The sequence below is a fragment of the Salvelinus namaycush genome, chromosome 1 (assembly GCF_016432855.1).
Source record: "Salvelinus namaycush isolate Seneca chromosome 1, SaNama_1.0, whole genome shotgun sequence".
NCBI classification, from domain to species: Eukaryota; Metazoa; Chordata; class Actinopteri; order Salmoniformes; family Salmonidae; genus Salvelinus; species Salvelinus namaycush.
Window position 1 is genome coordinate 30,450,326 of NC_052307.1, and position 12,226 is coordinate 30,462,551.

General features: G+C 45.3%; 1 protein-coding gene across 4 annotated transcripts in view; it reads right to left on the minus strand.

Annotated features, from left to right (window-relative positions):
• LOC120031230 (ceramide transfer protein-like) overlaps positions 1 to 12,226 on the minus strand; it is a 37,290-nt gene that overhangs the window by 11,512 nt on the left and 13,552 nt on the right. For all 4 annotated transcript variants that reach the window (XM_038977084.1, XM_038976932.1, XM_038977009.1 and 1 more), the window contains exons 3-4: positions 10,928 to 11,044; positions 104 to 211 (exon numbers count right to left, since the gene is read on the minus strand). In XM_038977084.1, coding sequence (XP_038833012.1) covers positions 104 to 211; positions 10,928 to 11,044 — 225 coding nt within the window. The remainder of the gene's footprint in view (positions 1 to 103; positions 212 to 10,927; positions 11,045 to 12,226) is intronic.

Consider the following 12,226-nt stretch of genomic DNA (forward strand, 5'->3'; position numbering starts at 1 on the left):
ATGTGCCCCCCTTCGGGTCCCCAGGACCAGGATTAAGAAACACGGGCCTAGATCTTTCCAGGGGCTGTAATGTTCAAACAACAGTGTTGTGGTGGTAGTTCACCTTGAAGGAGGAGGTGGAGGTGGCGGAGAAGCCACTGGCAGCGGACGTGAGAGACAGCATGGAACCATGACGCCTCAGACTGGACTCTGAACCATACCCCGACTCCACCTGGAGAAAGGGAGGGAGAGAGGGATAGGATAATACCTCAGATCAGTCTGCATAGTAATGAGAAACATCATACCCCCACCCAAAGAAATAGACACAGAGGGGAGTAAATCAAACCCAGAGAAACAGTATGTGTACAGAGACAAATAGGCCTATATGAAAGAAGGGGGAACAGGAACACTGACTAACCCATGTGACCCAATAGGTTTGGAGCAGGGGTTCCGTCAGGAAAATTTGGCGCCCGGACAACGTGACCGGCAAGATTTTCATATACCGGACATTTCAGAAATTGACCAGACATCCATATGCATTGGGTGCGTAACGCATTAGGGTGTCCACCTACGGTGGTCAAAATCACATTTAGATTATTGTAATTCATTTTAACAGAATATAAATTAGCCTGTAAAGTTAGAATGATGTTCTTATACCAACATGACAAAACATTTCCCGTTGTGTCTTCATCTCAACGGCTGGCCATGCCTTCCTCCTGGCTACTCCATCCCTGGCCAACAGCTCCACCCCCCCCCCCCCCCGCTGCTACTCGCCCAAGCCTCCCCAGCTTCTCCTTTACCCAAATCCAGATAGCAGATGTTCTGAAAGAGCTGCAAAACCTGGACCCATACAAATCAGCTGGGCTTGACAATCTGGACCCTCTATTTCTGAAACTGTCCGCCGCCATTGTCGCACCCCCTATTTCCAGCCTGTTCAACCTCTCCTTTGTATCATCTGAGATCCCCAAGGATTGGAAAGCTGCCACGGTCATCCCCCTCTTCAAAGGGGGAGACACCCTGGACCCAAACTGTTACAGACCTATATCCATCCTGCCCTGCCTATCTAAGGTCTTCGAAAGCCAAGTCAACAAACAGATCACTGACCATCTCGAATCCCACCGTACCTTCTCCGCTGTGCAATCCAGTTTCCGAGCCGGTCACGGGTTCTCCTCAGCCACGCTCAAGGTACTAAACGATATCATAACCGCCATCGATAAAAGACAGTACTGTGCAGCCGTCTTCATCGACCTGGCCAAGGCTTTCGACTCAGTCAATCACCATATTCTTATCGGCAGACTCAGTAGCCTCGGTTTTTCTAATGACTGCCTTGCCTGGTTCACCAACTACTTCTCAGACAGAGTTCAGTGTGTCAAATCGGAGGGCATGTTGTCCGGTCCTCTGGCAGTCTCTATGGGGGTACCACAGGGTTCAATTCTCGGGCCGACTCTTTTCTCTGTATATATCAATGATGTTGCTCTTGCTGCGGGCAATTCCCTGATCCACCTCTACGCAGACGACACCATTCTGTATACTTCTGGCCCTTCCTTGGACACTGTGCTATCTAACCTCCAAACGAGCTTCAATGCCATACAACACTCCTTCCGTGGCCTCCAACTGCTCTTAAACGCTAGTAAAACCAAATGCATGCTTTTCAACCGGTCGCTGCCTGCACCCGCACGCCCGACTAGCATCACCACCCTGGATGGTTCCGACCTAGAATATGTGGACATCTATAAGTACCTAGGTGTCTGGCTAGACTGCAAACTCTCCTTCCAGACTCATATCAAACATCTCCAATCCAAAATCAAATCGGCTTTCTATTTCGCAACAAAGCCTCCTTCACTCACGCCGCCAAACTTACCCTAGTAAAACTGACTATCCTACCGATCCTCGACTTCGGCGATGTCATCTACAAAATAGCTTCCAATACTCTACTCAGCAAACTGGATGCAGTTTATCACAGTGCCATCCGTTTTGTTACTAAAGCACCTTATACCACCCACCACTGCGACCTGTATGCTCTAGTCGGCTGGCCCTCGCTGCATGTTCGTCGTCAGACCCACTGGCTCCAGGTCATCTACAAGGCTATGCTAGGTAAAGCGCCGCCTTATCTCAGTTCACTGGTCACGATGGCAACACCCACCCGTAGTACGCGCTCCAGCAGGTGTATGTCACTGATCATCCCTAAAGCCAAAACCTCATTTGGCCGCCTTTCCTTCCAGTTCTCTGCTGCTTGCGACTGGAACGAATTGTAAAAATCTCTGAGGTTGGAGACTTTTATCTCCCTCAACAACTTTAAACATCTGCTCTCTGAGCAGCTAAACGATTGCTGCAGCTGTACATAGTCCATCGGTATATAGCCCACCCAATTTACCTACCTCATCCCCATACTGTTTTCATTTATTTACTTTTCTGCTCTTTTGCACACCAGTATCTCTATTTGCACATGATCATCTGATGATTTATCACCCGTGTTAATCCGCTAAATTGTAATTATTCGCTCCTATGGCCTATTTATTGCCTACCTCCTCATGCCTTTTGCACACATTGTATATAGATTCTCTTTTTTTTCCTTTTTTTTCCTACTATGTTATTGACTTGTTTATTGTTTACTCCATGTGTAACTCTGTGTTGTTGTCTGTTCACACTGCTATGCTTTATCTTGGCCAGGTCGCAGTTGCAAATGAGAACTTGTTCTCAACTAGCCTACCTGGTTAAATAAAGGTGAAATAAAAAAATAAAAATAAAAAATCCCTGCTATAAATCAAATATAATAAAAAAACATTTAGCCAAGACGAACAACTCGCCTACACAGTAATAAAACAAAGTCAAAATATAATATTTACATAATATAATTTGCAAACAACGTGTCCTATGGGTTATTTGTATGAATGTTTTTATTAATAAATAAAACACAGCTGTTTTAAAAACTAGGCCGCTCTAATTTAATTTAGCCTAGGCATGAACATTTAAATTAGGTCTAATAAATAAAACACCGCTGTCTACGAACACCAGGGCCAGCAGGCAGGTCACGGCTAGAAGGGATACACCTTGTCAAATTAACGTCAGATTTGACTTTTCGTAACAGGTTTGGAGAACATACGCAGCAGGTTAGGAGAATTAACGTATAAGGTTAGGAGAATAAGGTTAAGGTTAGGAAAAGAGTTAGGGTTAGCTAAAACGCCCCCCCCCCAAAAATGTTTAAATTACTTTGGTATGTTAATTTGACAAAAGCTGGAATCCCTTCTACCCATGACCGGGTCGGCCCCGCCCTCTCCCGCTGTGATTCAGCACTACAGCAGTAGAAAGAGGACACTAGGAGGCCACAAAATGAAGAAATTATTAAACTGATGTTGGACACTCAAATTCAATATGTAAACAAAATTTGTTAAGGCTGGTTCATTGAAAGAAAGCTTATTTTACAATGCTCCCTGTGAAACGACGCCCACGCCATGCATTTATGAAAGCACTTCAAATTATATCTCACTCTTTCTACAGTTCTACTGGACGATGTTAAATGGTATGTTTATTGTAGTTTCAACTATGTTGGGGGTCGTGAATCGTGTCATGTGTGAGCTACGTGGCATATTGATAACTCTGTTTTCTACAATAGACAGTTGGCTGCCTAGTGATTGCAACACAAACTCTCCAATGTAAATAGTTGGCAACGATGTTTCGTTTCCAATTGACACTGAATAAGCTTAACTGAAATCAACCAATTAAGCATGGTACACATTATTATTCTACTCTAGTTGATCAATCCATTCCAAATCTTTATACTATACATGACACGGGCGGCATATGTTGATCTTGCCTAGGGCGGCAGCAGAATTGCGAGGACCGGGCCTAACAAACACAACAATTTGCCTCTAATTGACTTGCGTTTGCGGCAGAGTGAGAGCTGCTGTTGGGAAGTCAAAACTGTCCAACTCCTTGGAGAAGCTTGCGATGAGCATCAGCCTCCTTACTTTGTGCTCAAGAAGGCACAATCTGGAGGCCATCTGTTTTGGAGAAAGAAGCCCCTCTCGGCAGCCACACTGGAAATGGGGATAGGCCTAATCAACACAATCTATACCAAAGTTGCCGTGTCGGGTGAACACAGCTGAAGCCCCTTATGACAACCTCAAGTCTTTTACGTGAGGAAATATAGAAAAACACTACACTAATTTCCAAGCAGCTTGAGGATTTATTAGTCTATGAAGTATATTTGTCTTTGAAGTTGGAGCACATCGACTGATATTTCAGTCAATGAATAAAAACATTTTTGCAATGGATATTATTATCTTCCAGACAATTTGGCTGGCAAAAATTGTACTTAAAAAAATGGCTTTTCATATTTATTTTCTTACATTTACCGGCTAATGGAACCCCTGGTTTGGAGGCCTATTATAGGAGGCTTGTCCAGGTGCATTGTATGCCTTGACGAGGAAGATGACACACACCTCAAGTTTTTCCTGTTTGTACCACTTTCAACGGTCACCAACCAGTCGATCCGTTACACTCATCAACAGTCAGGATGCAACATGTTAACACCTGTCCTGACTGGAGACTAGAGCACAGTTTAGCTCGGTGGAGTGAGGAGCAGAATTATAGCACTTTCCTTCAACAGTACTTCATTCCTCTCTGCTGTGATGTTAAGTCTTCTACTCTGCTCCCAACCCCTTGTTTGTTTGTGAAAAGCACAAGGTCAGTCAGCCAGAGTAGAACACCCCATTAGCTATTTTAGGGGTTAATTGTCTTGCTCAAGGGCACAACGGCAGGAGATGGTAACCTGCAGTACATGGGATCTGAAAACAGCAGCCTTCCGCTTGCAACTTCATCTTCCGCTTGTTTGTATTTCTTGGCCCTGGACTTGAACCAGCAACCTTCTGGCTACTGGTTGGCCTCTCACCCATTACCAGCAGGTGTCACAAGAGCATGTAACAGCAGCAAACACATTCCTCTGATGGAATCTACAGGAAGGTGACAGACAGGGGAGCAACATGTAGCCTGGCTGACGTGTAGACCCACGTGATAAACAGTGAGAGGAGTCAGTTGCTTTTGCCAGACAAAGCAACGGCTACATAACAGAAGAGGGGAAAAGAATATCGAACTCAGGTATTCAGGCAGTTGAGCGAATGCGCCACAGGAAGTTGGTGGCACCTTGATTGGGGAGCATGGGCTCGGGGTAATGGCCAGAGTGGAATGGCATCAAATACATCAGACACATGGTCTCCAGGTGTTTGAGGCCATTCCATTCGCTCCGTTCCAGACAATACTATGAGCCGTCTTCCCCTCAGCAGCCTCCTGTGGAATGCACATCACCATGTTCACAGAGAAGTCCATCAATCTTATGAGGATGTCTTTTGACCGGAGTGAATGGCATACCATGACTGAATTAGAGTAAACAACAGGCCTAACTATTCAAAAGCACTAATCTCCATCTGTCCTTTATGTCCTATTCCACTATGCCCGAGTTTGGTCCAGGAAGCAGTAACATGTTACAAGTATAATCCATATGGAACAAAAAGTCCAGAATCCATAGAAAGGTCAGATAGTAACAGAGAGCTGACAGACATGTCCACACCACTGGAACATTGGTTACATAATGATATATTATGGTTTTATACAGCATTAAAATTCACTTAGAAACTAACTTCTACTGAGAAAAAAGACGTGTAAAACAAAGGCTAGGAGCTAGGCATTCAATATTCCCTTATCCACATTTATCTATGATATTTACAATTAGCCTTATATATATATCTCTACAAAAATGACATAAAAAGCACAGACACAAGAAGGCATTCTCTCAACGATAACCCCATTCAGTTTCAATACTAGTTTTGCATCAACCACAGCCCTCCCCCTTTATACGATGACTATACACACAGGGACCAATGAGACAATGTGCTTGATAATGAGGAGTAGCATGCAGCAGGCTAGCATAGCATAGCATACGCATGCCAACACCAATTTAGTCGGCCCGTGGTGAATCATTGAAGCTAGTAGCTCGTGCTGTGGCTAGCGCGCTAGCATGCTAACATCCCACATAGGAAGTGCATGTGAAGAAGAGAGGAGAACGTTTTGGATCTGAAGCAGCCATCATGCTGACAAAGCTCCATTGAAGTTATTGATTGATTTGCTGGCAGCATGCTATCCATCGTGCTAAAGGCAATCCCACCATTCTGCCATTCCAGCAGCCAAAGCAGAACAGGACTCTTCTGCTGCAGTAGTCCTGCCGGCCGGCCGGCCTCATCCCGGCCTCCGCCTGCTGCACCTTCCCACAACACTCCCACTCCACCCGAGTCCTGCTATTCCCACAACGCTCCCCCTCTTCCTGCTATTCCCAGGACGTAATCCAGTATTCCCAGGCAGTGCCCTGCAGACAGGTCTCACTGTGGCACAGAGAGGAAGAGGAGGAAGAGATGAAGATGAGAAAAGCAGCAGCATCAGCTCACATGGAGCAGGAACAAAGGAATAGGAGAGGGAGGGGGGAAAGGCTCAAAGACCAGTTGTTCCTGAGGTGGAGCGGACTAAAAAGAGGAGCGAGGTGCTGGTTTCTCCTGCTTGATAAGCAGGCTGAGTGAGAGAGAGCGGCGAGAGCAAAGAAAGACCAGCCATGCCCAGATTATTGTATGAGTGAAAGAGGAGCGGAATCGTTCAAACATACCAGAGTTTTCCATTAGCTGGCTTTTGGGCGATAAAAACGCTTAAAAGCTGATAAATACAAAAAAAAATTATAATATATATTTTTTTAAATTACAAATCGATGCTGGTCAATTGTCCGGTAGAATAAAAAATCCCAATGCGAAATAATGCTTTTTAGACTATTTACCGATGGAAATACATTTGACTGGTCATGCTTATCAGTCTCTAGGTTCATTTGCATTATTTAGTGGAATGAAGTTGGCACGTGTACAGTATATTAGTTATGCATCTTATTTATCACACGCGTGCAGCATGTAGATACAGAGCCTTTTGAGTGGAAAATCTGGCAGACAGCGTGAAAGCTGCTGCTGCAGCATCTCAAACAGCAAATGCATAAGCAACGGAAGGCAGACTTCACCGCGTCACACGCCACTTTGGAATGAGCTGGAGGCCGTATGCATTTTGAAAGCATGTACTTAAAATTGTTTGAAACCTGAACATTTTACGACATATTATAAAAGGCATGTCTTAACTTGCTTCAAAGTAGCCTAGCCAGAACACTGACCATTGGCACAATCCCAGTCATATTAGCAACCCATGCTAGTTGCCCGATATTACATCTCCCCTCTTTCTAAAACTATAATGGATATTTGCATCTCTGTCACACGAAACCGTTTGCATGTGCGGTGCGCTTTTGACAAGGTATTTTCCAGTTAATTGCATTCATGGAACAAACATTTGCAAGTCGCCTACTGAAGTACAGCTCATTGCAGTACTTCTAACGTTAATAAATGATATTTTAAGATAACCGTTCTGATCTGTATCAGACTGTTTTTTAATGTAACCTAGGACTAGTGGTTGTATGAATTTGTGATCCATCATTCCACATCTGTCCCAGAATCTGTTTGGAATAGGTCCTTTCTTTGTCGACAAGCTGACCAATAGAATAGGTCAACTATTCTACCATGGGGGAATAGTAGATTTATATAGGCTAGTGATTCTGCTGTTCGTTACTGGTCTTGTCGGCTGAGGAAAAGTACATGTGGACTGTTATTCTAACATTTTCAAAGTGCACATCAGAATTCTGTAAGGACCGCACATCGCTGCATCCTCAACTTGCATGTTCTGTTAATATGAATTACCATCTAAATGTGATTCCTGTCATTCTGAGCATCGTAGGTGGACAACCTAATAAGGTTAGGCATTCAATGCATATGGGCCCGGGTCAATTTCTCAAAATGTCTGGTCAATTAAAAACGCTGCCGGTAAAATGTCCAGTGCCACATTTTCCTAACGCCCTGAAACACACTGCGTCTAAGGACAATCAGACCACACACTGACATGAGAATCCTTCTCTTCCTGCTGCTTGCACCGCTGAACAGCATTCATCTTTGCCGAAAGCTAGTGTGTGTGTGTGGAGTGAGGGTTAGTGAGGCACGGCTATAAGAGGGTGTGTGTGTGTCAAAAGCAGGTCGTTAGCAGGGCAGGGTGAGAACAGCAGCATCCACCTGGAGCTCAGTCATCTCCCCTTCCTTCCCTCCAACTACAAGTCTTCTCCCCTTCCCTCCCTCCAACTACAAGTCTTCTCCCCTTCCCTCCCTCCAACTACAAGTCTTCTCCCCTTCCCTCCCTCCAACTACAAGTCTTCTCCCCTTTCTCCTTCTTTCCAGTCTGCTTGTTATGCTTCCTCTGGAGCAGGACTGTGCAAACAACCAGTCTAGAGGGGTGTTGAGTTTCCCCACCCTTTCCACCCCCTATCCAGTACCTGCAAATGGAATAGTCCTGTCTGAGCCTAACAGTGCTTTCACTAAGTGTAGCGTTGACGACGTTGTGTGCGGTACCTCTTGATATCTGCGATTGTGTCGGATGGCTGACTACAACACATGCATTATTCATCAAGAGCTGCAATTCAGAGTAGTAAAACACCTGTCCAGGACCACACACAGCTTCACTGCTACGCAAATGAGGTATCCTTGGTGTTGTTGGTCACTAAGGACTTTTCAAAGCTGACATCAACACTTGTTCTTCACAGAACGCAAATTAAAAGTGCTTCAAAAAAAACCTCGTTGACCAAATGGAAAGATGCGACCAAAAGAGTTGAACGATGTCCATGTTAACAACTAAGAAAGGGTATAGGCCCTAGAAGTATAGTCAAATTAAGGACTTAACCCAACTCTTCTGTTGAAGTACTGTGGTGTAATACAACATGACTCACAAGGACAATGACTAAGTGGTCTCTGTAGGTCATTTAGTTAGTATGGAATGTGTTAGTCATCATCCCAAATGACTCGTGTCACCACTTCCAAGGCGCTCCCGCAAAGCAAACACCTCGTATTAGCCCCCACTCACCAGAGAAGCTGACACAGCGCAACAACCCTTTTAAAATGTCCGTCTAGTCTCTGCTGTTTCAATATATTACTAATCTTCTGTGTCCGTTGGGTGATGTAGAGTGCAGCATAAACTACACCCAGGATCTGTCTGAAATCCGGATCTATACCACCACACTGAACCACACTGACCCACCGCCGCCACACTGAACCACACTGAACCACACTGAACCACCGCCGCCACACTGAACCACACTGAACCACCGCTGCCACACTGAACCATCACCACACACACACCACAAGATAGTCAAGCGTCCAAGGAAGTTCACATGCAAGTCCCTGTTAGGTCAGTAGGTGGCAGTGCAGACACATTTCCACTCCTGCAGTGGGTATGGCTGAGTGAGTGGGTTAAAGACTCTGCATGGTAAATCCGACTTCTGCAGTGGCCGTACAGAATTTACTGAGATACTGAGCAGAGCTGTTGTGAAGAAAGTTGTCAAGGGAGTTGGTGTTTATACAGGACCTCCCGCCCTCACCTACCATCAATCAATCAAGTCAATGTGAAACTATACAGAGCCCTCTGAATTGTTACAACATTTGGGAGGCGCGCGGCGATGCGTTACGGAGCTCAATTTGGCCTCTGCACGTCTCCGGAGGCTCAGCAATTGTGTCACACCCTCCATACTCTACGAGATTTTCGGATCAAGCAAGTCAGTTAAGAACAAATTCTTATTTACAATGACGGCCTACCCCGGCCAAACCCGGACGACGCTGGGCCAATTGTGCGCCGCCCTAGGGGACTCCTAATCACGGCCGGCTGCGATGCAGGCTGGATTCGAACCAGGGTGTCTGTAGTGACTCCTCTAGCACTGTAGTGACTCCTCTAGCACTGGAGATGCTGTGCCTTAGACCACTGCGCCACTTGGGAGCCTAAATTGGCTTTTGCGGTTGGTCAGAGACCAGGCATAAACCCGCTACTAGTCTGGAAGACACTTAACAGGCTCCTGTGATCAGTGACACCACTTTAAAAAAAAACATCCTTTCAACACCTACACCCAAACACACAGGCAGACGGTTGCAGATACACGATGGGCGCCTCGCTCTCCGTTTCTCTCTGACGTCACTTCACAGTGGACAGACGTGTTACTGCTACTTCGCTGTCTGCACCAACCTGAGGTCTAATACTTTCCTTGAAGGACTTCTGCTCCTACCTGAGCATTCAAGAGAAACTCCTTAAACAGACCAAAAGGTAGATAACAAGGTCAAGGACTAGATTTAATTGAATGGATTCTTGGTAGTCTACGGTTGAAGTTGTGGTTCTTTCAATTCGGCCATGTGGAGGGCACTGCTGAACTGAATCCGTACAGTCCTCTCCTGTCCTAACCAGCAGAGATCCCTTCACACAGACAGTGATGAATGTGTCAGCCTGTGGAGTGCCCGGTCTCTGCCCATATGCAGCACATGTTAGTGGTAGGACAGTTTGTCAGCAATGGGACTCACCCTACATCAGGTGGTCACGCCATCAGTGTGTGAACAGCCCCCCCCCTTGGCCACTCCCAAGATTCCCAGCATTCCCAGGTTGATGGGTTGTGACCCCCCACATTTTCTGACTCCACTCCCTTTCTGTTCACCTCACAGAAACACCAGGCCCTTCTCTTGTTCTGTTCTAAAATCAACCCCTAGGCTAGTGCATTCTACCCCCAGTACTAGTCAACCCCACTTATTGTGTAGATATGAAAGTATTGGACAAGTAACACGGCGAAAATCAGGCCGGAACAACAAGGACCGTATAGACGCTATGGTGTATTACCATCTAACCTGCTCAGATCAACATGAAGTAGTGGCATTTCAAACTGAGCCCCTGCCCAGTGCCACCTCACTGATGGGTACCAGAGCTACACTCACTAGACATGTCAGCTGACTTCAGTCCAAGCCCCAGCACATACCAAGGGGAATACCTCAGTTCTATCTAAGGAGAGATTCTTTAGTCTTACCTTGTGTAATTCGATGGAGTCAATCCATCGGAGCCGGTGCTTTGGGTCCTCTGCCCGTAGGTACCACACACTGTCGTTCACACTGATGTCAATACGACACTCATCAAACTCATGGGGCTGCAGAGAGAGAGAGAGACAGAGAGAGATGAGACATATGAGTGACAATACTTACACTAGGAGACATCAAACCCTATAGCAGAAATGACTGAAAAGTGAAGTGTCTCTATCATTACCAGTTTAGTGGTCAATAGCATGTCAAATGATATGTTCCCTCTTTCAGATTAGTCAAAAACAGCCAACAACAGACTTTATTATTATGCCTTTCACTGAGTTGTTGTCCTGGGAATGTTCCAATCACCTTGTCGAATGAATGAGGAATGTGGTTCTGACACATATGGATTCCATATAGAGAATGTTCTCGAACTCAATAAATAGGGCTGTAATTACAACCTGATGTCTAATGTCTCCTGCATTCCTCTCGGAACCAGGGTCTTCATAAACCTTCCCTTCTCATCCCTCCCCGATCCCCAGCCAGCTTCAAGAATCCAAGCACATGCACCAGGAATTCCATAGCTTCCTTTGGGATTGGGTCCGTTCTCTGTTCTCTAAATTACAGCTCCTCCAATAGAAATGGCCCGCTGATGCTAGCTGATGTTGCCCTTGTTTAAATCAACTTGACTAATTAAGCTCCCCGTTTTATTTTTTGTAACCTTTGTCGACTAACTGCAGTGCCCCCACACCACATTCTCTAGAACACACATGTAATTCCCACATCATTTAACACAACATTGCATTTAGCTTTTTAAATCATAACACTTAAATCGATCCCCATATGTTTCATTTCATTAGTTAAGCTGAACTTGGAGGGCTGCTGGTTTCTCTCTCCCAGTGCTGGTAGAAGTACATAAGCACAGATCTGCACAGATCTGTAATCAGATTGCCCTTCCCCTAAACAAGATCTTCACCATTGGAGGAAATAAGACAAATCTGACACTAGATCAGTGTCTATGGGGAAACACTCTTTTGACTCATTACATACACTGCTGTTACTGTTTATTATCCATCCTGTTTCCATGTCACTTTATCCCTACCTATTTATTTTACCTATATTTAACTAGGCAAGTCAGTGAAGAACAAATTCTTATTTTCAATGACGCCCTAGGAACAAAGTTAACTGACTTGTTCAGGGGCAGAACGACAGATTTGTACCTTGTCAGCTCGGGGATTTGATCTTGCAACCTTTCAGTTCCTAGTCCAACGCTCTAACCACTAGGCTACCTGCCTCTTGGTTACCTATAT